This window comes from Nerophis ophidion, linkage group LG09, assembly GCF_033978795.1.
Source record: "Nerophis ophidion isolate RoL-2023_Sa linkage group LG09, RoL_Noph_v1.0, whole genome shotgun sequence".
NCBI classification, from domain to species: Eukaryota; Metazoa; Chordata; class Actinopteri; order Syngnathiformes; family Syngnathidae; genus Nerophis; species Nerophis ophidion.
In genome coordinates this window covers 47,252,720-47,280,454 of record NC_084619.1, presented here as the reverse complement: position 1 = coordinate 47,280,454, position 27,735 = coordinate 47,252,720, and the positions used below count along the sequence as shown (strand labels likewise).

At 39.7% G+C, this 27,735-nt stretch overlaps 1 protein-coding gene across 5 annotated transcripts in view; it reads left to right on the top strand.

The window, feature by feature from the left end:
- rasgrp3 (RAS guanyl releasing protein 3 (calcium and DAG-regulated)) overlaps positions 1-27,735 on the top strand; it is an 88,496-nt gene that overhangs the window by 46,850 nt on the left and 13,911 nt on the right. For all 5 annotated transcript variants that reach the window (XM_061911085.1, XM_061911084.1, XM_061911086.1 and 2 more), the window contains 6 exons: positions 8,140-8,418; positions 12,334-12,414; positions 13,420-13,533; positions 13,622-13,737; positions 21,417-21,564; positions 24,961-24,997. In XM_061911085.1, the coding sequence (XP_061767069.1) occupies positions 8,140-8,418; positions 12,334-12,414; positions 13,420-13,533; positions 13,622-13,737; positions 21,417-21,564; positions 24,961-24,997 (775 nt within the window). The remainder of the gene's footprint in view (positions 1-8,139; positions 8,419-12,333; positions 12,415-13,419; positions 13,534-13,621; positions 13,738-21,416; positions 21,565-24,960; positions 24,998-27,735) is intronic.

Genomic DNA, 27,735 nt, shown 5'->3' with positions numbered 1-27,735 from the left:
GTGTCCACCAACGGGTTCTGCAACCTTGCGGCCCCAGCTCCAATCACCGCTAATATATATATATATATATATATATATATATATATATATATATATATATATATATATATATATATATATATATATATATATATATATAATATATATATATATATATATATATATATATATATATATATAATATAATATATATATATATATATATATATATATATGTATACATATATATGTATATATATATATATATATATATATATATATATATATATATATATATATATATATATATATATATACATATATATATATTAGGGGTGGGCAAATTAATGCGTTAATTATGAGTTAACTCATCAATCTATTAACGCCGACAATTATTTTATCGCACATTTGCGTATGTTGTTTACATGCTTTTATTTTGTTAACGCCTTTTCTTAACAAGATGGCGTCGCCCGGCGTCGAGGGGCTCTTGGTAAAGATGGAACATTTGGCAAAAATACCGGACAATTCTGCAAATTTCATGGCTGGCTTACAGCGTGGTCACTCCGGGATCACTTACGACCGCCAGACAATTCTGAATGTGGATAGATCGGGCCGTTTTGGACTGAATGACGCGTGTTTGCTAGACCGGCTAGCTAGCATGGGAATACGGCCTGTGAAGCAGCGGAGTATATGTGTTATCTGTCTATTTATGAATAATGCAGACGAGGCGTGTTGGCTGAGTTCTTAACGTTTACTTTCAGAGCGTGCATATCACAACATACAAGTTGCCGTCATGGCGACACAACCTATACCGGGCTACCGCGCATGCTTGTCACTCCTGTTGCATGCTGGGTAGGGTAGTTCTTTTTTTCCCTGGCTCATAACATCACAAGATAGTACCATGTATATGCGTTCGGTTTATCAAAGCACCAAGCAAACAATCGGAAAATTCCCATCATATCAATTCTTAGATATGGTCATAATTATTTTAAGTGCACTACGCAGAATAAACACAACATTATTAATATTGCTACTACAGATAATTTGATCAAAAATTCCCTAAAACAGCCCACTACCTATAATATAGGTTTTTTAAACATAAGATCCCTGATTAAAATTTTTTTTCTGCTGTTACCTCAGAAATTGCCTGTTCAGATGTTATGATTGTGGCTCAGAGATTTGTATGTAGATTATATTTATTTTCCATAACAAACAGGATAACTTAAATACCCTGGCAGTGGTAGTAATAAGCTTAAATGTTTGTATTTACATTTTTTGAGTTGATTTTCATAAAATATGCTATTTAACTGCTACTGTTTAACAAGGACTGATTTAAATTGTGTTTGCACAACGAATGTTTTGGCGTTTTTGTTCATGTGGGGGAATATTCCAATAAAGGTGCACTACACACTACTTTTGAATTCATTATTGAGCTTTGCGTATACAATGCAGTTAATCCCGATTAATCAGAAAAATAGTGCGATTAACTTCGATTAAAATGTTTAATCATTGCCCAGCCCTAATATATATATATATATATATATATATATATATACACATAGATACATACATACATATATACACATACATACATACATATATATATATATATACATATATACATACATACATATATATACATACATATATACATACATACTTATATATATATATATATATATATATATATATATATATATATATATATATATATATATATATATATATATATATATATATGTATTAGAGGTGGGCAAATTAATGCGTTAATTACGAGTTAACTCATCAATCTATTAACGCCGACAATTATTTTATCGCACATTTGCGTATGTTGTTTACATGCTTTTATTTTGTTAACGCCTTTTCTTAACAAGATGGCGTCGCCCGGACGGGCTTCGGCGTCAAGGGGCTCTTGGTAAAGATGGAACATTTGGCAAAAATACCGGACAATTCTGCAAATTTCATGGCTGGCTTACAGCGTGGTCACTCCGGGATCACTTACGACCGCCAGACAATTCTGGATGTGGATAGATCGGGCCGTTTTGGACTGAATGACGCGTGCTTGCTAGACCTGCTAGCTAGCATGGGAATACTTTGCCGGCTACATCCAGCGGCCTGTGAAGCAGCGGAGTATATGTGTTGTCTGTCTATTTATGAATAATGCAGACGAGGAGTGTTGGCTGAGTTCTTAACGTTTGCTTTCAGAGCGTGCATATCACAACATACAAGATGCCGTCATGGCGACACAACCTATACCGGACTACCGCGCATGCTCGTCACTCCTGTTGCATGCTGGGTAGGGTAGTTCTTTATTTCCCTGGCTCATAACATCACAATATAGTGTCATGTATATGATGCGTTCAGTTTATCAAAGCACCAAGCAAACAATAGGAAAATTCCCATCCTATCAATTCCTAGATATAGTCATAATTATTTTAAGTGCACTACGCAGAATAAACACAACATTATTAATATTGCTAGTAAGGATAATTTGATCAAAAATTCCCTAAAACAGCCCACTACCTATCATATATGTTTTTTTAAACATAAGATCCCTGATAAATAAATGTTTCTGCTGTTACCTCAGAAATTGCCTGTTCAGATGTTATGATTGTGGCTCAGAGATTTGTATGTAGATTATATTTATTTTCCATAACAAACAGGATAACTTAAATACCCTGGCAGTGGCAATAAGCTTAAATGTTTGTATTTACATTTTTTGAGTTGATTTTCATAAAATATGCTATTTGACTGCTACTGTTTAACAAGGACTGATTTGAATTGTGTTTGCACAACAAATGTTTTGGCGCTTTTGTTCATGTGGGAGAATATTCCAATAAAGGTGCACTACACACTACTTTTGAATTCATTATTGGGCTTTGCGTATACAATGCAGTTAATCGCGATTAATCTGAGAAATAGTGCGATTAACTTCGATTAAAATTTGTAATCGTTGCCCAGCCCTAATATATATATATATATATATATATATATATATATATATATATATATGTATGTATGTATGTATGTATATGTATATATGTGTGTGTATCTATATATGTATATATACAGTTTATATATATGTCTGTGTATGTATATATGTATGTATATATATGTATGTATATATATATATATATATATATATATATATATATATATATATATATATATATATATGTATGTGTATATATGTGTATAAGTGTGTGTATGTATATATATGTGTGTGTATGTATATATGTATGTGTGTATATATATATATATATATATATATATACACATACATATATACATACACACACATATATACATACACACACTTATATATATATATATATATATATATATATATATATATATATATATATATATATATATATATATATATGTATATACACTGTATGTATAAAATCAAATATTTTCATAGCTGGAGCATAAAGTTTAATACCTTCTAAATAATTATTTTCTAAATTTATGGTAGCCCTCTAGACATGAAATTGCACCCACACAGTCACATTTACACTCCTTTAATCCAGCATATTAATGCTGCTTTAGGCTGAGCCAATCAGTGGCCACGGTACTGACCAGCGCACTCTGACTGGTTTGGTTTAATTTAGTGGCCAATTCTATTGTCATATTGATACTTTTAGTTGATTTATCCATATTTGTGCTTGAATATGCATAATTTAGGCAAAACATTTGTAGAATATGCTTAAAAAAATCTAAAAAAATCTGCGATTGAGTGAAGCCACAAACTTCAAGGGGCAATATCAAAGTTTAATCACTCAAAGTTCACTATATAGCCCGTAATCACAAATGTCTCAAAGTGCTGCACAAGCCACAACGACATCCTTGGATCAGATCCCATGGCAGAGGACAAAAGTATATTTTAATATTATTGAATTAATACACTTTTTAATTGTGCTGAAAATGGCCCCCAGGACACAATGGGACACCTGTACACTGTAAAACAATATCTGTAGATTTTAAGTAAAAAAACAACTTGCAGGTCAGTCGCCAAAATGTTATCTTAAAAATTTGCTGTGGTTTTTACACCAAATTATGTCATTGAAAAAACAGTACTACAAAACCTAAAACCAGTGAATTTGGCACATTTTCTAAATCATAAATAAAAAGAGAATACAATGATTTGCAAATCCTCTTTGACCTATATTCAATTGAATTGACTGCAAAGATAAGATACTTAACGTTCGAACTGGAAAACTTAATTTTTGGAAAGTGTTAGCTCATTTGGAATTTGATGCCTACAACATGTTTAAAAAAGCTGGCACAAGGGGCAAAAAAGACTGAGAAAGTTGAGGAATGCTCATCAAACACTTAGTTGGAACATCCGACAGGTGAACAAGCTAATTGGGAACTGGTGAGTGCCATGATTGGGTATAAAAGCAGCTTCCATGAAATGCTCAGTCATTCACAAATAAATATAGAGCGAGAGTCACCACTTTGTGAACACATGCGTGAGCAAATTGTCGACAATTTAAGAACAACATTTCTCAACCAGCTATTAGAAGGAATTTAGGGATTTCACCATCTACGGTCTGTAATATCATCAAAACGTTCAGAGAATCTGGAGAAATCAGTGCACGTAAGCGATAATATTACGGACCTTCGATCCCTCAGGCGCTACGGCATCAAAAAGCGACATCACTGTGTAAAGGATGGGCTCAGGAACACTTCAGAAAAGCACTGTCAGTAACTACAGTTGGTGGATACATCAGTAAGTGCAAGTTAAAACTCTAATATACAACGCGAAAGCCTTTAATCAACAACACCCAGAAACGTCGCCGGCATAGATGGGCCCAAACTCATCTAAGATGAACTGATGCAAAGTGGAAAAGCGTTTTGTGGACTGACGAGTCCACATTTCAAATTGTTTTTGGAAACTGTGGATGCTGTGTCCTCGGGACCAATAGGAAAAGAGCCATACAGATTGTTAAAGGCACAAAGTTGAAAAGCCAGCATCTGTGATGGTATGGGGGTGTATTAGGGCCCAATACATGGGTAATTTACACATATGTGAAGGCACCATTATTGCTGAAAGGTACATATAGGTTTTGGAGCAACATATGTTGCCATCCAAGAAATGTTATAATGGTTATTTCAGTAAGACAATGCCAAGCTACGTGTTACAACACCGTGGCCTCATAGTAAAAGAGTGCGGGTAATAGACTGGCCTCCCTGTAGTCCAGACCAGTGTCCCATTACAAATGTTTGGCGCATTTTTATGCGTAAAATACCACAACGGAGACCCTGGACTGTTGAACAACTTAAGCTGTACATTAAGCAAGAATGGGAAAGAATTCCACCTGAAAAGCTTCAAAAATGAGTTTCCTCAGTTAGCAATCGTTTACTGATGGTTGTTAAAAGGAAAGGCCATACCCCGGAAGTGGTGGTGTCCCCCGACGCGGAGAAAGCCTTTGATAGGGTCGAATGGGAATATCTATTTGATGTGATGGGTCGGTTTGGTTTCAATGAAGATTTTATTCTTTGGGTTAAACTTTTATACTCGTCCCCTGTAGCTTCGGTACGCACAAATAATACACTGTCCTCCCCAGTTTTTCTTAAAAGAGGTACCAGACAAGGTTGCCCGCTGTCTCCATTACTGTTTGCTATTGCGATAGAACCCCTTGCACTTTGGCTGCGCTCGGAGAGGGGCTTTAAAGGTATCCCCCGGTCGGACACATTGCACAAAGTGTCGCTTTATGCGGACGACTTGCTCCTATACATCTCAGATCCTGCTAGCTCACTCCCAGTAATCTTTAACATTTTGGAGCGGTTTGGCACACACTCTGACTACAAACTTAATTACCAAAAAAGTGAACTCTTTCCAATGAATTCCCTAGCTAAACAGTTACCGCGATCTTTAGCTGCATTCAAATGGGCACATGACAGGATCCATTACTTGGGAATTTTTATTACTCCGGCTATGTCTGACATGCTCCGGGGAAATTTTCTACCCCTAGTTGAAAAAATGGAGAAGGACTTTGCCCGCTGGTCTGTTTTACCATTATCTCTCGCTGGCCAGATCAATCTTATCAAGATGATCACTCTGCCTAAATTCCTTTACCTTTTCCAACATATCCCCATATTTATTACTAAATATTTTTTTGATAAATTAGACAAATCAATATCCAAATTTTTATGTGGGGCCGGATCGGCCCGAATCCGCAAGTCGGTCCTACAATCTCCCAAATCGGAAGGAAGGCTTGCACTCTCTAATTTTAGACAGTACTATTGGGCGGGTAGTGTACAGAAACTCCTATACTGGATGGACGGAAGCTCTCAGACCCTCCCGGCCTGGGTATCCCTTGAAACGGCAATCCCACACTTTTCATTACGTTCTTGCTTATGCTCACCACTCCCTTTTCCACTTAAACTTGAAAGCGCAACCATTGTATCGATGTCCTTGAAAATATGGGTCCAGCTAAGGAAACATTTGGGTTTTCAGGGCCCATCTATTTTGACTCCGCTACTTAAAAACCAATTATTTAAACCTTCCCGTACCGACTCCGCATTTATGACCTGGTACGATCACGGTATCGCCACTGTGGAAGACCTCTATACAGACGGTGTGTTCTCATCCTTCGCTGAACTTTCTTCCAAATACGATTTGCCAAACTCCCACCTTTTTCGTTTCTTTCAGGTGAGGAACTTCGTAAAGAAGCAGTTCCCACACTTCCCAAATCGTCCTCCGGAAACTCTTATAGATACATTGCTATCTCTGAGTCCAAATCATAAAAAATTTATCTTTGTGATATATACCTCCTTAAGCTCAGTTGCTCCAAACTTTTTATCAGTGATAAGAGCCTCGTGGGAGAGCGATCTTAACACCAACATATCTGATAAACTCTGGAACTCTGCCCTGAAACTGGTCCACTCCTCCTCGATATGTGCCCGTCATGGTCTCATCCAATGCAAAATAATCTATAAAATTCACTATACTAATGCAAAACTATCCAAAATCTACCCCTTTGTTAGCAATACCTGTAATAGATGCAAACAATCTCCGGCTGATCATGTCCATATGTTCTGGTCCTGCTCTAAATGATGTTCCTTTTGGGAGGACATTTTTGACACTATCGGAAAGGCATACGGTCAAGACTTTCCCTCCAACCCATTGTCAGCCATTTTCGGCATATGCCCTGATAACACATGCCCTGTACCACTAAAACGCGCTGCGGCTTTTACGATTTTGCTGGCCAGGCGACTGATCTTGTTTAATTGGAAGCTGGCTCACCCCCATCACACGGCCGTTGGATTAAAGAGGTTCTTTACAATTTAAAATTGGAAAAACTTAAGTTTTCACTAAATGGCTCTGCTCAAGTGTTTGAAAGTTCATGGAGTCCTTTCTTACTGTATGTCAACTCTCTTGACTTATGTCCAGACGCAGATGAGGAATAATCTCCCTTTTATTTTAGTATTATTATTTATTTATTTATTTATTTATTCTCCCTTTCTCTCTCCTTTTAGTTTCTTTCTGTTTTTGGTCTTGTATGGGTGTATGTGTGAATGTGTGTGTCTTTGTCGTCTTACTTGTTGTTTGTGCCACGTGTCCCTTGCCGGTTCGACCTGAGTGGGGTGGGAGGCTGGGTGGGGGGTTTTAGGGGTAAAGGTATGAAGAATTCACTGACTTTAAAATTGTACTGTTTCGACTTGCACCTTTTTTCTGTATATGTGAAAAAGTCAATAAAAAAAGTTGGATTAAAAAGAAAGGCCATGTAACACAGTGGTAAAAATGCCCCTGTGCCAACTTTTGTGCAACGGGTTGCTGCCATTAAATGATAAGATAATGATTATAAAATTAGGTTTCTCAGTTCGAACATTAAATATCTCTTCTTTGCAGTCCATACAATTGAATATAAGTTGAAAAGGTTTTGCAAATCAATGTATTCTGTTTTTATTTACGATTTACAAAACGTGCAAACTTCACTGCTTTTGGGTTTTGTACTTTTATTTTTACAGTAAAATTCTGGCAACAGTATTTTACCATGACATTTACAGGCTTTTTATTTTACAGACAAGACAAAAAATGGAACTATTGTTTTTTTACAGTACAATTCTGGTGACTGAGATGTCAGTATAACATCGTAATATTTTCTGTGTAATGAGTATTTTGGGTCGTGTGTTTGAAAACCCTCATAGATGTGGCGTGAGATGACAGAACTGGTGTCATACAACAACAACTATTCCTGCTACCGCAAGGCCTTCAGCGAATGCCACGGCTTTAAGATCCCAATCCTGGGCGTGCACCTAAAGGACCTCATCGCTGTGCATGTGGTGTTTCCTGACTGGGCGGAGGACAGCAATAAGGTGAACCTGGTGAAGATGCAACAGCTCTACGTGACTTTTAACGAGCTGGTGTCTTTGCAAAGCGCAGTGGCCCAGGTGGAGCCCAACATGGACCTCATCTACCTGTTAACGGTATAAAAACACTTTTTTGAATAAATGAACGTGTTGTCATGTTGAAATGTGTAATCTGCTCATGTATAATGGCGTGTAATGTTGGCGTATAATGTTCACCCTTGCTCCTGATGGGTGCTGGTTGGCGCCTTGCATGGCAGCTCCCTCCATCAGTGTGTGAATGTGTGTGTGAATGGGTAAATGTGGAAGTAGTGTCAAAGCGCTTTGAGTACCTTGAAGGTTGAAAAGCGCTATACAAGTACAACCCATTTATGGATGTATAAGTCAGTCCCTTCAGGAATGTGCGATGTCGCAATTGCGCTAATTCACACCAACACCCACATATAATGTATTGGCCTCGCACCTTTGTCCAATACCCACAACTTCTCCGCACATTTTGGCTGATCAACACCCTATTCTCATCATTTTGCTAAAGTAAATACTTTAGTGGAAAAAGCAGGAATAACAATGAGTAACAATATATCAACTCTTAATGATCAAAACGCATAGCTCAGAGCTACGTCCTGTCCCTGTCTGCAGCGCTAAGCCTTCTGAGTAATGTAGTATAGAAACATTCACGTCCTAGTTTACATGTATTTATTATATATATTTATTTGTATTTATTCCAGGTAAAACGGTTTAAAATATGTTTTGATTTGCAATGCTGACCAAGAAGCTGTATTTACATGTTGAAATGTGCGATGATAATCTCTCATCGTCTCTCATTTGCCAACAACATTTTGCACGACAGATCGTATCCTTAATGTGTGGGAATAAATGTGTTTGAACATAAATGTTTAGGTTGGACAGGTACTTTTAAAGGGGAACTGCACTTTTTGGGGGAATTTTGCCTATCGTTCACAATCATTGTGAAAGACATGAAAACAGATGGATTTTTTTTTTATGCATTCTGACTTGTAAATAAACTTTAAAAAAAAGTCCGCTTACATCAGAGCCAACTGGAGCTCCTCTTTTCCGCCCATAAAGTCTAATTAAATACCCATCCAAAAAGGACCAACGACCAACAATATTCCATTTATTCCAAAAAGGACCAACAATATTCCATTTACATTTCGTGACTTGAATATTTATAGCGCTGCTGTGATGTGTGTAATTTTAACGTCACTGAGGGGTAAGCTGTTTCCTCGCTTCCATGCTCCCTGAAAGTTTATTATAGATCATAAATCATGCCTCTCACCTGAATAGTTGAAGGCTGAGGATGTATTCCGACATGTTGGTACACGTCGACAGCCAATTTAGACTCGGAAATGGCAAGAACGACCCGAAAAGACGCTTGACTCGTCCCCACTTTTCTTCATGAGGATTGTGAAACATTCTTTATATCTATATATATATACACACATATATATATATACATATATATATATATATATATATATATATATATATATATATATATATATATATATACATATATATATATATACACACTAGGGGTGTAACGGTACGTGTATTTGTATTGAACCGTTTCGGTACGGGGGTTTCGGTTCGGTACGAGGGTGTATCGAACGAGTTTGTACTCTAAAGTCTTAACAAGCTGCTCTGCAGCTGCCTCTGTCTGAGCAGTGAGCACCCAGCATTGTCCCACCCACAAAATCATCTGATTGGTTGCATACAAAGCCAATCAGCAGTGCGTGTTCAGAGCGCATGTTGTCAATGCTCCGGCGTCGAGATGAGCAGATATGTGTTTAGCAGGTGAGCAGCTGACATCGTACACTCCCCAAATGATAAAAAACACTTCCCAGTCATAATTATTGCAAACATCACTATGAGCCCGTTGACCTTCTAGAAACTTAAACTGCAGCTCAGCTCTCTCATAGTTCTGGGTTGAGGTGAAGGCTAATTAGCTTTTAGCGTTAGGTTAGCTCATTTTGCTGTGTGTGTGTGTGTGTGCGTGTTTGCGTGTGTGTGTGTGCGTGTTTGTGTGCGTGTGTGTGTATAATAAAAGTCAACAACAGGCTTCCCAAATGCTGTAATAAATTAAGCATGATGAGTTGACTTGAAACTGTTTAATGTTGCACTTTTTATATGTAGAAAGGTTTTTTCATTTTATTTAATCAAAGCAACAACTTGAGGCAGTTTAATGTGGATTAACATGGGTACATTTATTATAGTGTTCCCATTGTTAAAAGGATAAAACAATTGTTTACAAATTTGGTAAATAAATAACCAAAACATTTATATTTTGTTGTTTTCTTACTGTACCGAAAATGAACCGAACCGTGACCTCTAAACCGGGGTACGTACCGAACCGAAATTTTTGTGTACCGTTACACCCCTAATATATACACATATATATATCCATCCATCCATTTTCTACTGCTTATTCCCCTTTGGGTCGCGGGGGGTGCTGGTGCCTATCTCACCTAATATCGGGCGGAAGGCGGTGTACACCCCGGACAAGTCACCACCCTATCGCAGTATATACATGTATATATATATATATATATATATATATATATATACATTTTTTACCGCTTGTCCCTTTTGGGGTTGCATTCAGGCGGAAGGCGGTATACACCCTGGATAAGTCGCCAACTTATGTATGTTTGTAAAGTGGGGCAAAAAAGTATTTAGTCAGCCACCGATTGTGCAAGTTCTCCAACTTAAAATGATGACAGAGGTCTGTAATTTTAATCATAGGTACACTTCAACTGTGAGGGACAGAATGTGAAAAAAAAATCCAGGAATTCACATTGTAGGAATTTTAAAGAATTTACTTGTAAATTATGGTGGAAAATAAGTATCTGGTCAAGCATACAAAGCTCTCACTGATGGAAGGAGGTTTTGGCTCAAAATCTCGCGATACATGGCCCCATTCATTCTTTCCTTAACACGGATCAATCGTCCTGTCCCCTTAGCAGAAAAACAGCCCCAAAGCATGATGTTTCCACCCCCATGCTTCACAGTAGGTATGGTGTTCTTGGGATGCAACTCAGTATTCTTCTTCCTCCAAACACGACGAGTTGAGTTTATACCAAAATGGATACATGGATGATACAGCAGAGGATTGGGAGAATATCATGTGGTCACATGAAACCAAATTAGAACTTTTTGGTATAAACTCAACTCGTCGTGTTTGGAGGAATCGTTGGACACCCAAAGATTTGCAGCCCTAATATCTATGTATATAAATGTATATATGTTTATATACATATGTATATGTGTGTGTATATATATGTATATATATATATATATATATATATATATATATATATATATATATATATATGTGTGTGTGTATTTATATGTATATATATATATATATATATATATATATATATATATATATATACATAAATACATATATACATACTTTTGATCGAATGTATTTAATATTTACAATGCATTGGAAAAAAATCCATCCATCATCATGTTTTGATTGTGAATGAAAAAAAAAGTGTAAAAACAAACACAGACAATGTCTTCAACTTGTGGACAACAGAGCAGACAGCGAACAAAAAGGAAGCCGTTGGTGGTGTTTCTTTCTGCAATTATAACAAATTATGAGTAGTAGTAGTTTTAATTAATCAAAACAGCTTAGTTATATGAGTATGTGATTTTACTGCTATCTAATATCTACTTTTAAGAATGCTATAAAACAAGTAAAACATCAATTCCGTATTAGTTTTTTTTTCCACTTTTTGTAGCAATCCTGTGCTTTTTCAGGTTTATGTGACAGGGAACATTTCAAACATAATAAATTCGTAAAATCACAGGTTTATTCAATGTTATTTAAAAGAAAAGCCTCAAAACATTGCACATTTTGGGCAACTTTCTGAAAAAGCTGCCACCAATTCATGCATTTTAGACTAAAACAATAAATAAATTAAAAACGCAAAATCCTGGAGGGACTGATTAATGTAGAAATACGTACATCTTTGCTTATTTTACTTAACATATTCTCTTGTTCAGCTTTCTTTAGACCTTTACTACACAGAAGACGAGATTTATGAGTTGTCGTTGCTAAGAGAACCACGGAACCCCAAATCACTGGTAAGTGTCCATGTAAGTCCAAACCAACCAAATAAGACAAATCCGTCCTTGATAATCATTGAACATTTCTAAATCATTTTTATCATACAAAGCTATTGTAACTTTATTTAGGGATTGGTACCTTCCACATTCGAACTGATACGGTATCCTTTGCCAGTACCTGGGAGTAGGGGTTGGAAGAAAGTCAATTTTAATGTCGTAACATATATTTATTTATTAATTTTTAAGTCCGTCACTGTACTACTACCTTGAACAAGACATTACCAGAGTGGACATTGCCAGAGTGGACAATTAAGAAGTAGAGATAGAGGATTTTTTTTTTTACAATTATATGTCAAGAATCTTGATAGACTTTCTGGAAAATTACATTAAATTACAACATTTATTTTTGACTGCTTTGACTCAGTTTGTCCAATGAATTATTACTGTTATCTATTGTACATATACACAACTTGTATTTTAAGGTGCTTTTTACATTCATCGTTGAACTATGTGGAATCCCGCAATTTCTTGTTGTATCACAAAATCCCAATACTCTATCATGACTCAAGTGATACGTAATGTATGTTGAAGTTTTTGCTTATACCCAGCCCTAATGCTAATGCATGTAAATTGCATATCCAAGCTAGCAAATTTTGAAAAGTGGAGCTTTAATGTGAGTGTTTTCGATCAGACATGCTTGCTTTGTTGTAATGGAAACTCGAAATCTAATCTAATCTGAGGAACCAAAAATGCTGATCCATACATTCCTACTTGTAATGTTCTTTTATGTTCTATCTTCTCTTTGTGCTCTTAAGAATCTGTATTAACCAGACCCAAAGACTTTGTCCTTCCTTGTCCTTCTTTGTCATTCCCGTATTTTTACCTTTCCTGAAAAAAAAAAAAAAACCCTCTCTATTTCCCTGGTATATGTCCCATATTTTACCATGTAAATGTTGACAGGGCTGCTTAAATATTTATTTTCAGACTACTGTTTTTTTTCCCTCTGTGTTTGTCCTCTTCTAGCCAACTTCTCCAACAACTCCCACCAAGAACCTTGTGCCCTTGGACTGGGCCTTGGGTGTCACGACCAAACCAGACCCCTCTGTTGTCAATAAACACATTAGGAAGGTGGTTGATGTGAGTACACATGTGGGACAAATATACACTATTCTATGTGTGGTTAAAACCTGACTAAAGTCACTTTTTCTTTCCTTTCTTCTGGAAGTCTGTCTTCAGGAATTATGACCCCGACCACGATGGGTATATTTCTCAAGAGGACTTTGAGAACGTTGCTGCTAACTTTCCCTTCCTGGACTCCTTCTGCGTCTTTGACCAAGATCAGTGAGTGATACAAACTCTCTAAAGTACTGAAACACACCGAGAATACCTCTTTAACAACACTGCAGTACATATACGTATACATATACATGTACATATACATTTACACACACAGATACATAAACATACACAGTTTCATAGACAGGGAGAATACACCAACTATAACTTTTATGGCACAAAGTAGATCCAATGATGGACTAGACGAGTAGGCTTGGTCCAGACCACCAAGACATAATACAGCCCACAGGGGTGTGAGGGAAAGACACGTTTCTTGGACGGGTTGGATCACTTATATAATGGGGCTGGAACTTTTAGGGTCACTTATTTGTCCCCAAAAGAATTGGGGACAAATAAGCCAGCAATCTACTTTTAACTGAAAAAGGTCAACAGACCCAGAAAAGGACCACTAAATAGCTGCAATATTTTTTTGTGTTCAGATAACAGTTTTTTTGTGAAAGAGATGTTACCTGATCTTACCTGCTGACAGTTTCGGCTGGCACTTCAGCCTTCGTCAGAGCTGCCGTAGCTTCCTGGTGTGACGTGTCTAAAAACAGCTGTCTGGGTCGGAGAACTTTATTGTGAAGGACAGTGCCCCAGGTGTGCAGAAGCCTGTATGCACCCCTCATCCCTGTTGATGGTGTTGGCCCCTGCTTCCTAAATTCCATAGCCTCCTTGATTGATCTATTGTATTTATTTGTCTCCGATTAAATAACTTTTCCCTTATCTTAGTCCATGAGGTGATTGTTCCTCCTGCAGTGGTTTGATGTAGCTTAATTGTTTTTTTTCCCTTCCGCATTAATTTTTGTGTTCTTTTTTCCGGTTGCTGAAGGTTTGTCCTGTCTCGCAAATGTAAGTTTTATTGCATGATCTGCAAGGTATTTTATAGATGACTTAAACGGACCTGATGGTCACAATGTAGCCCCAAAAGGACTGTCTTCCTCCAAAAAGTCCCAAGGTCCCGAAGTACGCTAAAATTGACTTACCAGTAAAAGTCCAGGTGCTCAAAAAAAGTCTGAAATGTACCTAATGAGTGTGGGGGAAGGCCAGTTTTGGTGCATTTAAAAATGTTGGCCAACCCAATTTATAAGATATTTTGAATTAAATTGTTTCAATTGAGACCTAGTAAATACGAAAAACGGACTAGGGTTAAGATTGGAAACAAAACACCAGAGTACCTTCTAACCCTACTGTTAGCAAGGGAGCCCCACCCAGCGGAGACACCAAGCCCAACAAAAACTGCTTAATGCATAGCTAAACAGGCTCATTGACCCAGGATCCATGAGCTGGAGATATGCACCGACCCCCAGAAAGTAGCCCAACACGATCCAGGGAAGCCAAGTCTGCAGTCACGGGCCACCTTGTTGGGGAACAAGACCCAGGACCCTGTGTGAGATGCAGCGTGATTAAGGAAGGACCACCATCTACTCTACCTCACCCAGCACTGAGTCAGGCAATCTCAGTCAGGGAACCCACCTTTGCAACCCAAGGGTACCACGAGTACCTCCGACCAGGCAGCCAACCACCTACTAGAGGGAAGGCCAGCTGCCCTTGGTTCTGCCATTTCATACAGACACTAAGAGGTTTGTGGCTACACGTTCTGTCTGTACCTAGATCAAATCCTCCCAACAATTTTCTGCAGGTTGCTGTGGCCTCTTCTCATTCCTTCCCATTGTTCCGGACTTTGTCACGGAACTACCAATCTCCAGAGGTTTGTTCTGTCATCCACACTATTGTGGGCAGATTCTTTAAATTCACTCCGTAGACTTCCTCCCTCCCTCCCTAGAAACTGCCAAACTTCATGGGATCCCCAGAGATGTGGGGGACAGAATTCCTCAGTTTTTGTCAACTACATGAAGATCTTTCTGCAAAATGTTGTGGGCTGCAGCCAGTTACCACCAGGGTACCACCCACAATCTAACACAATCACAACCTTTGAGGTGTGTTTTTCACCAGCATCCTTTTATTGTGGTCCGTCTATCTCCAATGGGTGGAGTATGCCTGTAACATCCTCATCTTCTCATGTGATACATAAGTTCCAGTCTCCCATCTTTTCCAGGAGGACAAGCCCAATGTTATGGTAAATGGGTTATACTTGTACAGCGCCTTCTTACCTTCAGGGTACTCAAAGCGCTTTGACACTATTTCCACATTCACCCATTCATACAGACATTCACACAGGGTGAAGTGTCTTGTTCAAGGACACAACGGATGACAGAAGCCGGGGGATTGAACCAGGAACCTTCAGGCTGCCTGTTACGGCTGCTCTACCAATCGAGCCACGCCGTCCACTGTTCCCTCCCTGCCGTCCTGCGCTGTCTGCACCGTGTGTGGTGTGACACCCCTTCCACTCTATCCTACACAGCCAAACGTAACCAAACTCAGGAAAATCGCCACCGTAGACGAGCCCCCGGCTACAAACCAAAAAGTTTAGTTATCGTCCCAAGACATTACACTGTCAGGCGGATTAAAGAAGCTGGCGCATGAGGTGGAGCGGATAGTTACTCCTGTCATGGCTCAACTCAAGGTCTCCACGTCCTTAAAGTCATATCCTGCCTTCCATGTCCCCCGCCTGAAGCCCGTGGAGTCAAGTGACCTTAGATCTCTACCAGTGTCTCTCCCTGTTTTTCGGCAGGTGGTGGGTCCTGTTGCGTTTGGACCAGATGTTCCTCTTTCTGGGAATTTAAGCTGCTGGTCACCCCCAAGTTCTTTTGATGACACATAAGATGATTTTAAATGAATCCCAGACAGAATAGTTACATATCTTGACATTTTATTCCAAAGCTTTGGGAGACCAATCTATGAACAACACATTCAAATCGCATCGCCCAAGTTGATCTGACAATACTACGGAAGTCTGCCTTTTTCCCTATGCCACTCGCCCTCCCCCCTCCCTAACAGAGCGAATACACTTATCTATCGTCTTCCTCAGCTGGAGCCAGAAAGAGATAGGAAGAAGATGTATCGCCGTTCCTGCATTCCGAGCACAAGGTCGTCTACAGTGTACCATCGGTCAGGAGATAAAGAAAAGATAAACAAAGTACAAGATGGAACAATAGCTATTTCAAATATGACTATGGAACAAGATAAATGGCTTTTAAATATGGATATACTGTATGTAGATATCTATCTCCGTCAACCCCCCTTCAGATCTTCTACAAAAGATCTCTAACACAATTACAAAACTTCTAAAGCACCTGCCCCACATTAAAGTTTTAGCAAGCTCCCACTAAAATAAAAGCATAGTTACATGGGAGATAGATGGAGGGACTCCACGTCAAAGTCGTCATGGTCAGCGAAGGAAACTAGCAATTCTCGAAAGTCACCGCTTTGCTTGACCCCTTTCAGAGACATAGCAAACCTAGAAACAGGGTGGGGTTGACCTTCTACGGCTCTAATAATGATGCGGGTGAAGAGAAACCTAGCACAAGGGGCGATAAAGCAACCGCATGAGGCTATGATGGCCAAGAAAACTTCAATGGAGACCAGGACAGACTTAATTAGGTCAGTCCACCTGCCAGAGGTGCCTTGGAGCCAATCTTTGAAGGGGTCAGAGACACCGGAAACTTCAGTAAGTTCCTTAGACAGGGCTTGGAGGCCCTCTAAGGCCCTCTGAACCGAGCCATCGGGGGTGGTGTTGTTAGGAATGAAGGTACAGCATTGGTCACCAAACATTGCACACACACCTTCTTCCTTGGCTAGGATGCGGTCAAGGGCTATGCGGTTCTGGATGGCCATGAGGGAGGTCGGGGCAAGTTGTTCAGCAAGTTCCTCAACAGCGTCACGAGTCAGGTTGGTGAGTCTCAACAGATTATAAAAAACATAGTTAATGCGTTCTACATTTTTAGTAGCAGTCACAGGGAAAATAGCACCAATGATAGGAAGGTTCTCGAAACCTGCACAGGATTCACACCACAATTTATGTTGTGAGGGGACCCTCTTGGTTGCCCTATTGCATCAAAGTAAACACCATCAGGGTTTCTTATCAAATCAAAGGAGCTCCTTACACTCCTCCTAGATAGAACATGACGGCGTCGGCGGGAAGTTAAAGAGGCCGCTGAAACAGGAGTGTGACGAGTTTCCTGCCGTCATCGTGTGGGGTGCAGTGCTGATCGATACATGACGCATCATTGCAGGTTTGACTTGTTTATTATTTCAATAAACCTTTTGTCCTCTGGCCCTTCGGTCGCGCCCTTTTCTAGTGCGCGGGCTCTTCCTGCTGGTCGCGGCACACCTTTCGGTGTCCGGTGGCTGCGTCTGCAGTGGGGGCTCATCTTGCTCCGGGTCTCTCTCGTCGTGATCGTGCTCGTCGTTCGCCATGGTCTTCTCGCCCACTTCTCCTCGGGTGTTCCTCCTTTGCCTCTTTTATGCTGCAGCAGAAGATGATGGGATTGAGAACAGGTGTGTAGTTTACGCACCTGACTCGGCTGGCTGCAGCGTCGCTCCGTGTGCACCCTGCCTCTCTGCTTCGCTGCATGCTCCGCCTTCTCGCCGCCATCTTGGGCCGGACCATCGTTTGTCCGAGCCTGCTGTCGGCTCCATCTCTCCACATGGAGTTCCAAGGGGTGTTAATTTGGTACCCACTAGGGTATGTGGGGTCACCAGTCTAACCATAGCACAAAGCCCAACGGCTGACGTCAGGATTCTAATGTAGAATCTATGCTCCCCACAATACCAGAATAAGTCAGCCCATGGCCAATTGCCCATTTTGGAGCCATCTATCAGTGTGGTGCACCAGAAAGGATCAATGTCACCCAATTTGTTGGGGGATGAAGATGGGCCTGTGAATTGAAAACACGTGTAATTCAGCTTTTGGGCCACAAAGGGAAGAAGTCGGGTGGAATTGTCAACAGGAGGGTACACACTAGCCAACAAATAGCATCCTGGCGGCGTAGGTTCAGAAAACAAGGAGATGGGACAGTTTGAGCCATTTGTGTCAGTCAACTTAAAAGGGGCGGGTTAAGTGTGGGGAAAAGGGACATCCAGCGGAACAAGCAACACAGTCACCCATATTTTGGCTCTTGGCCATGCTAGTCATCCACCTGAGCAACAGGTTGCCTGCACCTGCTCCGAGGGTCAAAGCTACGAGGTCTTCAGTGGTGATGTCATTAGTATATACAGATGTGAGAGCCTTTGAAACGTCACAGAGGTGGAGTTACACTTTAGGTGCTACAGAGGGGGCAGACGTAGTTAACGCCCTCTCAAGGACATTAATTTTGATAATCCCTTTAGAGTCTGTACCAGTCTGGTCAACCCCCAACACAATATAGAAGGGACTGGGCCAATTGGGCATGCCACCCACGTTGGCAATTGTAAGGGCGAGGGGGTTCTGGGAACAATCAAAATTCCTCTGGAAAGTCATCCCTTCCCGAATAGTTTTGATGTAATAATAAGAGCCAGTGGGATTACAATGCCCTGTGTAGTGGGTTACCTGCTTCCACGAGGGGCACCACCCCCAGAGTATGTATTCTGCTTCCGACACCAGTAGTTCAGGGTTGCGTCGTAACAAAGATAGAGGTTACTACCACGGTAATTGCTATTATGTCCCTCGCAATCAATCACACTGCACAGGTCATAAAAGTAAGTCATGCTGTCCCCCTTGATCCAGTCTATTTCAAGTCCGCCATGTGTTCTAAGACACTTGTCAGTCACTGTCGTCAGGAAGGAAGGACTGAGGCACAAGGACATTAGAACAAGCCCAAGTACCAGTCTGTCAGGGAATACTGCTGGGTGTAACATCCTGCCTTCTGTCTATCAAAATCAGGGTAATTTAGGCAACGACACGGGGATTAACATCAAACTTTTCATTTATTGTAACGACACCAGTAGTTATGCTGAAAACAAGTAAGAGAAGTTCTATAACATTGAGTACATAGATTGGTCTCAAGTAAGGATATATGATAGCTTTGGATATACTATACAGCAGTTGAGCAGGTGTGGTAGAGCTACACGACGGTAGACGGCAGCTCAACGGGTGGAGATCTCTCTCTGCGTCGTCTTCTGGGCTGTGAGACTCTGTGTGTAAGTTCTGCTAGGGGGTCGAGTGGGGCAGGTGATGTGGCGATGTCGGCAGTGGCATCTGCTGGAGATCAGCCAGTCGAAGGGCGTGAGATGTCCGTTCCACGGCTTTGAAGGGACCAGTCCACCTGGGCTCCGTCCACTTGTGCCTGATGACCTTGGTCTTGACCCACTCTCAGCGGGCAGAAGGGAATATGGAGTGGCGAGCTGTCATCCTCGAATGCTGATTCCTCCTTCCAGGGGAGCTGCTGGTCCTGGGAAGGGCTGACCTGTATGCAGTTCATAGGGTGAAAAATTCAAAGGCCGTAAAAACAGTTTTATTCAGGGACATTCGAATTATCATTAACGCTAATGGCAACATGTCAATCAAATTAAATTTTGTCTGTGCACAGATTTTAGCCAATTTTTTTAAATTCTTGTTCATTCTCTCGACCATACCTTGGGACTGAGGATGGTACACCGAACCGAACCTGTGTTCTAGTCCGAGAGCCTTTTCGACAAAGGCTAAGTGAAAATTTTTTTTTTTAAATGGGTGCCGTTATCTGACCTAATCTTTTTGGGGAAACAATGTCGGGCTATTAAGTCATTAAAAAGCCATTTAATTACTGATTTTGCATCCTCTTTTGAGGTTGGGGTTGCTTCCGGCCAACCACTGTAATTGTCAACGCAAGTCAGCAGGTACCCTTGAAAATGTCCTGTTATTTTAGTTTGTGGAGCAAATAAAAAGTCTCCTCTTCATTACAATTGTTGCTTTGTTTTTGGGCATTGAGACTGGCGCATGCGAAGGGTGCTCTCCGGCAGCACACACTCACTTGAGAAATCTGGTTTCCAATCGCATAATCCAGGTGTGTTAGTCCGACTTTTCAAAAACACGAACACGATTGGATTAAGGTGTGTCCATGGGCTGTAGGAGGCTTGTTTAGAGATACCATGTTTCTTTTTGACTCATTTAATTTTGTCTTGTTTCGAGGTCACGTTCTGTTTTGTTTTGGATTCATTGGGCACTATTGTTTGTTTTGTCACCATGCCAACCCATCAGTTTTCACCATGTGTTCACGACCCACGCACCTGATTTGTCTGGACTCACGCACCTGTCATCACTGCACCTATTTAAGCCTGTAGTTGCCAGACAGTCAACCTGGAAACATGTCCTTCTACACACCTTCTACTCACCCTCTACACACCCTTGTAATCCATGCTGATGAACCATGCTGCTTTTTTCATACTCTTTTCTCGGTCCAAGTAAGTTTTCTTAATTCACGCCATACTTTGCAAGTTTTGTTTTATGACCATAGTTTTGCCTTAGTGCAAGTTTTGGTTTCATAGTCAAGTTTTTGTACCTCCTCTGTGAGCGCCTTTTGTTTGTACCTTTTTTTGAGTTATTAATTAAAATATGTCTTTATTCACGCCATGTCCGTTCCAATCGCTTTGCACCAGGGGGAAAACAAACCACACCATTGTCCACGCCTTGACAACCTTGATCAAATATTTTCTAACTTTTCACACTAAGTACATATGATTTGGTGTAATATCCTATCAGATTACCTCTCCCCTGATCGTCAGGGGATCAAATACTTGTTTGTATATAACACCAGACATTTTTCTGTGGAGATAAATATTCTGTTCATGTTATTTTTTTGCTTTCTTTCCTTGCCTCCCTGTCACAGAGATGGACTGATCAGTAAAGATGAAATGATTGCTTATTTCCTTCGAGCGAACCCGTTGCTGCAGAGTAAAATGGGTCCGGGATTCGTCCATAACTTCCAGGAGATGACATTTCTGAAACCAACCTTCTGTGAACATTGCACTGGATTTGTATGTACATTGAAACGGTCATTCTTTCATTTATTTTCTACACGCAAACACAAGTGCAATTACATGGTATTAGTGACATTTCATTGATCATTTTGCTTGCTGTAAATATCCTAACTTGTGACTAGGGATGGGTACTTTCACATTCGAACAGATAAGGTACCAATTCCTGGAACATGGAACAATTTTCGGTAATTTGGTGTGTTCTCGTGATAAACATTTGTTCAATAAAAACATCTACAAAAATGTATTTAACATCTTACAGTGATACCTTTTCTGTCTAGTTGAGATATCTTGTTTCTTTACAATTATGAGTGTCCTTTGCAAGTGTTGTATAGTAGACTTTGCATGCAGTTGCAATTTCAAGACAATAGATGGTAGTAGTGGGTAGACTATGATGTGTTGCCGTAGTCAGGAAGTAGTATTTGCCATTAATTTGAATGTACCAGTCTGGTCATTTGTTGAGCCCAACAAAGTGTTTATACTGTAAGTATTGCACTTATTACACATCAGGTGTTTGATTGTACAGCGCATCTTAGTTGGAGTTTTTATTAACAAATTTTGAGGTGTTGAATTCGACAAGTAAAATCTGTAATCGGTAGCATGTATATGGCATGTTCAATGTAGATTAGCATCACATTTCAGTCATGATCTTTGAACTCTTATCAGGCATGCTTGCACAAACAAAATTACTTAGAGACAGTCTGTTATAAATCCGTTTGTTTGGCCACCGAGTGCTTGAGCCGGTGCTGAGTATGCACCGGACGTATCGTCATGTGCAACAAAGACATTGAAATATGACACCATTTGATTTTACGTGAATTGGTACCCAGTAGTACTGGCGGAATCTGGCACCAAATTGTGTACCCATCCCAACTTATATATTATTCCACATATATTAATATTCCAACTTAATCAGAGAGAGTAATTTATTCGGGTAACAAAGAGTCACTACTCAAGTGTACATTTGAACTAAAATGTGTTTTTTTAATGAAATAGACCTTAGGTATTGTTAAGATAAGGAGTACTATAAAAATGTGAAAAAATAAATTTAAGTTTATACAAAAAAATAACCGAGATGAAGGATTAAAATTATTATATTTCATTGTAAAGTCAAATTTTTGGAAATGAAACAACTGACAACAAATGCTATTTTTCCATTATTCATACTTCCAATTGTATTGAATGAATATGCAATCATTTACAGGACATTTTACTTCTAAACATTTTTTTAAATTTGACATTTATTTAATTCTGCATATTAATATATCCTGGGGACGCAATTGGCACTGATTCGGTGGATACAACCGTTGCGCAATCATTGATGGTTCCTTCATGTCGTTATTGGTAAACAGAATCATTGGGCAATTGATGTTCTCATTCATCCAGGTCTTTGTCATCTCAGGGCATTCAATCGATTGCAACTGGACTGTTTGGTTCATACTTGCCAACCCTCCCGGATTTTCCGGGAGAGTCCCGAAATTCAGCGCCTCTCCTGAAAACCTCCCGGGACAAATTTTCTCCCGAAAATCTCCCGAAATTCAGGCGGAGCTGGGGGCCACGCCCCCTCCAGCTCCAAGCGGACCTGAGTGACGTGTCGACAGTCTGTTTTCACGCCCGCTTTCCCAGAGTATAAAGAGCGAGCCTGCCCAATGACATTATAACTGTAGAATGATCAAGGGCAAGTTCTTGGTTTCTTATGTGGGTTTATTGTAAGGCAGTTTCATTAAAGTCCTCCCAGCCCGGTAATGACACACGACAACATCAGTCATATTTTTGTCTACCGTAAAGCAGTTTGTCTGCCGTATGCTCCAATGTTGTGAACTTGTGACACTCTTAAACAGGAAAATATTGCCATCTACTGTACATAGAATATAATGGAATGTAGAATAGAATGTACTTTTTTTAATTCAGCACCACAGTTCGCTCACAATAAACAATGATAATATTAAATAATATAATATATATGATATATTATATATATAATATATAAATAATATAAATAAATTCCACATATATTCTACATTTAAGTGCAGTCAAGGAACATATGCATTATACAGTCTGATGGCTGTCGGTATAAAGGACCTTCTGTGTCGTTCCGTGTTACATTTTGGGAGTCTGAGCCTTCCACTGAACGTGCTCATTCTCTCCGCAAGGTATGAGTGTAGTGGGTGGGAGGTGTTGTCCATAATGGCTAGGAGTTTTGCTAGACTTCTCTGCCAGAGAGCCTAGCTGTGGTTAGAAAAATAGTGACAGAGAATAGAACAAAGATGGACATTTCAACCCTTAACTTAACAATGAGTAGATGAGTGTTATGTGTGTGTGTGTATGTGTGAATAAATGAACACTGAAATTCAAATATTTCTTTTATATATATATATATATATATATGTATATATATATATATATATATATATATATATATATATATATATATATATATATATATATATATATATATATATATATTTGACCATTAACCACGCTCCCAACAAAGCCCCACCCCCAACGAAGCCCCGCGCTCAACCCCCGACCACGCCTCCCACCCCGCACCCCCACCACCCGAAATCGGAGGTCTCAAGGTTAGCAAGTATGGTTCGGTTTGTCTTCGAGTAGGCTTCATCAGTTCGAGCTTATAGACTTAGATTGGTCAGCTCTAGTCCAGTGACAAGTGACAAAACCCCAAATATTTATATTCCCAAAAAAACGGAGGGTGTGTCTGGACAAGGATGGTTTCGCCCTTTCGTAGTGAGAAAAACAACTGTTTTGATGCAAACGAGTAATCCTAACTGTCAAAGCCAATGACAGTCAATGAAGTGTAATTTCCTTTTGTTATTCTTGAGGTATTGTGTGGATCGACTTCTACCAGTCTAAAAGAGTCGGAATCCCCCGCGTAAGCATTCCATGCAGTTGTAAACAAATGGCACAAATGGCATTCTGGTCACCTTCTGTGACCAGGATGTTCTCGAAATCCTGTTATTTGTTGGAGGCTAAATAGCAGAGTCTTTTGGGAATGGTTGAAAGGACAGTGTTATATGTGGTACTACATCTGATCAATCTAAGTCTATGAGCACGAACCGATGAAACCTACTCAGATGACCGGCGACACGTCTCTAAAACCAACCAAACAGTCCAATTACGATCGATTAAATGCCCTGAGATTAAAAACAATCCTGATTGAGTTGATTATGTGCCACCTGTGATGAGGTGGTGACTTGTCCAGGGTGTACCCCGCCTACCGCCAAATGCAGCTGAGACAGGCTCCAGTGACCCCCGTAACCCCAAAAGGGACAAGCGGTAGAAAAATGGATGGATGGATGAATGGAGTTCATTATATCTGTGACATTCCATTCATAACATGAATCTTACAAATATGATTTTCTTGATCTTCTTCTGCAGCTCTGGGGGCTCCTCAAACAAGGCTACAAGTGCAAAGGTATTTTATTTTATGCATACATCATTCATTTCCCCTTAGGACCAGTTTATGTTAATCACTTTTCAATGTGAACTACATTATCAAGTCCTGGTCCACCATGTTCTTCTTTTTATCAAAAAGCGCCTACTTAAAGGGGAATTGCGTTTTTGGAATTGTGCCTATTGTTCACAATACTTATGAGAGACAAGAAGACTAAAGGTTTTTGTTTTTTTCGCTTTCCAACGTATAAAAATGGGTTCGTCCTACATGGCTAGCAATGCAGTCAATGGGAGCAATCAGTTTTACCGATAAATTACTTTGAAAATGTATTCAAAAATTGTCAACAATGCTTCATTTACGTTCTGTAACCTGTACAATAACCAAATTGGAGTGAAATTGTTATCATAAGAGCGAACACGGAGGAACCCTTTTTCTAGCGTACTAACACATCGGTGTGCTACGGTATTAGCCGTAAAAGCTAACTGTGGCAAAAGATAAGCTAGCTTCTACGTCAGCACGAGACATGTCTTAGTTTGTACTGATTAGAAAATATGAACAATCATATTACAGTATCTGTAAAGCATACTTGCCAACCCTCCCCGATTTTCCGGGAGACTCCCGAAATTCAGCGCCTCTCCCGAAAACCTCCCGGGACAAATTTTGTCCCGAAATTCAGTCAGAGCTGGAGGCCATGCTCCCTCAAGCTCCATGAGAACAGACTCAGCAATGTTGTGACCCTCTTAAACAGGACAATACTGCCATCTACTGTACATAGAATAGAATAGAAAGTACTTTATCGATCCCTTGGAGCTATTCAGCACCACAGTTCGCTCACAATAAACAATGATAATAATAAATAATATAATATATATAATATATTATATATACAATATATAATATATGAATAATATAAATATATTCTACATATATACTACATTTAAGTGCAGTCAAGGAACATATGTTTTAGGGAGTCTGTTCAGAAGCCCACAGTAAAGAGACGTAACTTCATCACGTCGCCTGGTTATTGACTCCAACCCAATATATTACACCGTCAACGAGCAAAATTAAAAAATACGCTTGGAAGTTCCAAAACGAATGGAAACAAGAATTTCAGTTTATCCAGGAGAGTTCGAAGGGGAAGAGGTATGTTGCCTGTAAATTTTGTCGAACAGACTTCTCCATTGAACACGGTGAACGAATATACTCAGCCATGAATGGTCAGCGAAGCACAAAGCGTCCACAGCGCAGCATCGTTCACAACCCAGTATTATGGGCCACCTCGCAAAATGAAGACCCGATGGTGTATCTTATGCTGAGACAAAGATGGCTATGCTGATAGCTGGAAGCAACATCCCGTTCTCATTTGCGGATGTCTACAACAAATCCGTGAAGGTTATGTTCCCGGATTCGGAGATCGCTCGCCAATACGCAAATGGCAGAACAAAAGTTACTCAAATAGTGAAAGGTAAGTGTTGTTGTTGTTGTTGTTGTTTTTTAGTAACTAGCAAGCACAGTACAGTTAGTGGAACAACTGTGTTTTATTACTGTGTATTTGATAAGTGCTGTCGGAAATTCAAGTAATTATTTTATTTATATATACAATAAAATAAATATATATAGCTAGAATTCACTGAAAGTAAAGTATTTCATACACACACACACACACACACACATATATATATATATATATATATATATATATATATATATATATATATATATATATATATACAAAAATTATATATGAAATACTCGCGTTGGTGAATTATACTACCCCCCTCTAAACCACGCACCCCGCCCCAACCACGCCTCCGCCTCACCCCCCACCACGTCCCCCACCCCCACCTCCCGAAATCAGAGGTCTCAAGGTTGGCAAGTATGCTGTAAAGTATTCGCTCAGCATATGCACTGAAGTGTACGGTAATGTGCTGCATGTTTTATGAACAATAGTCGATGAACATTTGTACATTTCCTTAAGCTGGCCGGGGACGATTCCAGTTGATAAAGGCAAAGCTTGGCTCAAAAGTTCCAGATTTGCAGCGTGACCAAATCACACCTCTCTCTCTCTCTCTCTCTCTCTCTCTCTTTCTCTCTTTCTCTCTGGGCTTCTGTCTGCTCCAATGTTTCACCCTCTTCTTTGTGCTTGCCTCTATAAGCAATGGTTCACCCTCCATTTGCATATTCAGATTAAAAACAAAAAGGGTTGTTGATGTCCAAAAGTAGTCGTTTTCGTTGTCTGTTACCAAGCTGCCATGATTACAACACACTCACTGGTTGAAGTCGGAAGTGCGCCGCTATGGAAATGAAAGTAAATGTACCAGAGAAGGAAGGCACACTATTAATTAAAATGACCAAAATAAGGTAAATATCATACATATTAGATATTGTTAAGAACATGTTTGTTACTACATTATATATAGACTTGAGTATGTATATAAAACATTGATAGAGGGTTTTGAAGTTGTTTTAGAGGCCCCCCCCCAAAATGCCATGTGTATCCTTGGGGTCGATGTCAACATAGAACCGCTTGTCACAAGTAAATATGCAAGTAAGGGCTAGTTTTTGTTTCGATTCAATTGTGTCGACAACCTCTTATGTTGATATCCGCCAGCCTGTTCAATGGGCACCGACATAAACATAGATTGACTGACTCATGTTGACATGTGTTGTCAACATAAATGAAACGTACATATTTACAGTGCATTCGGAAAGTATTAACAACGCTTCACTTTTTGAGTTTTGTTGTCGCAGAAATTGTA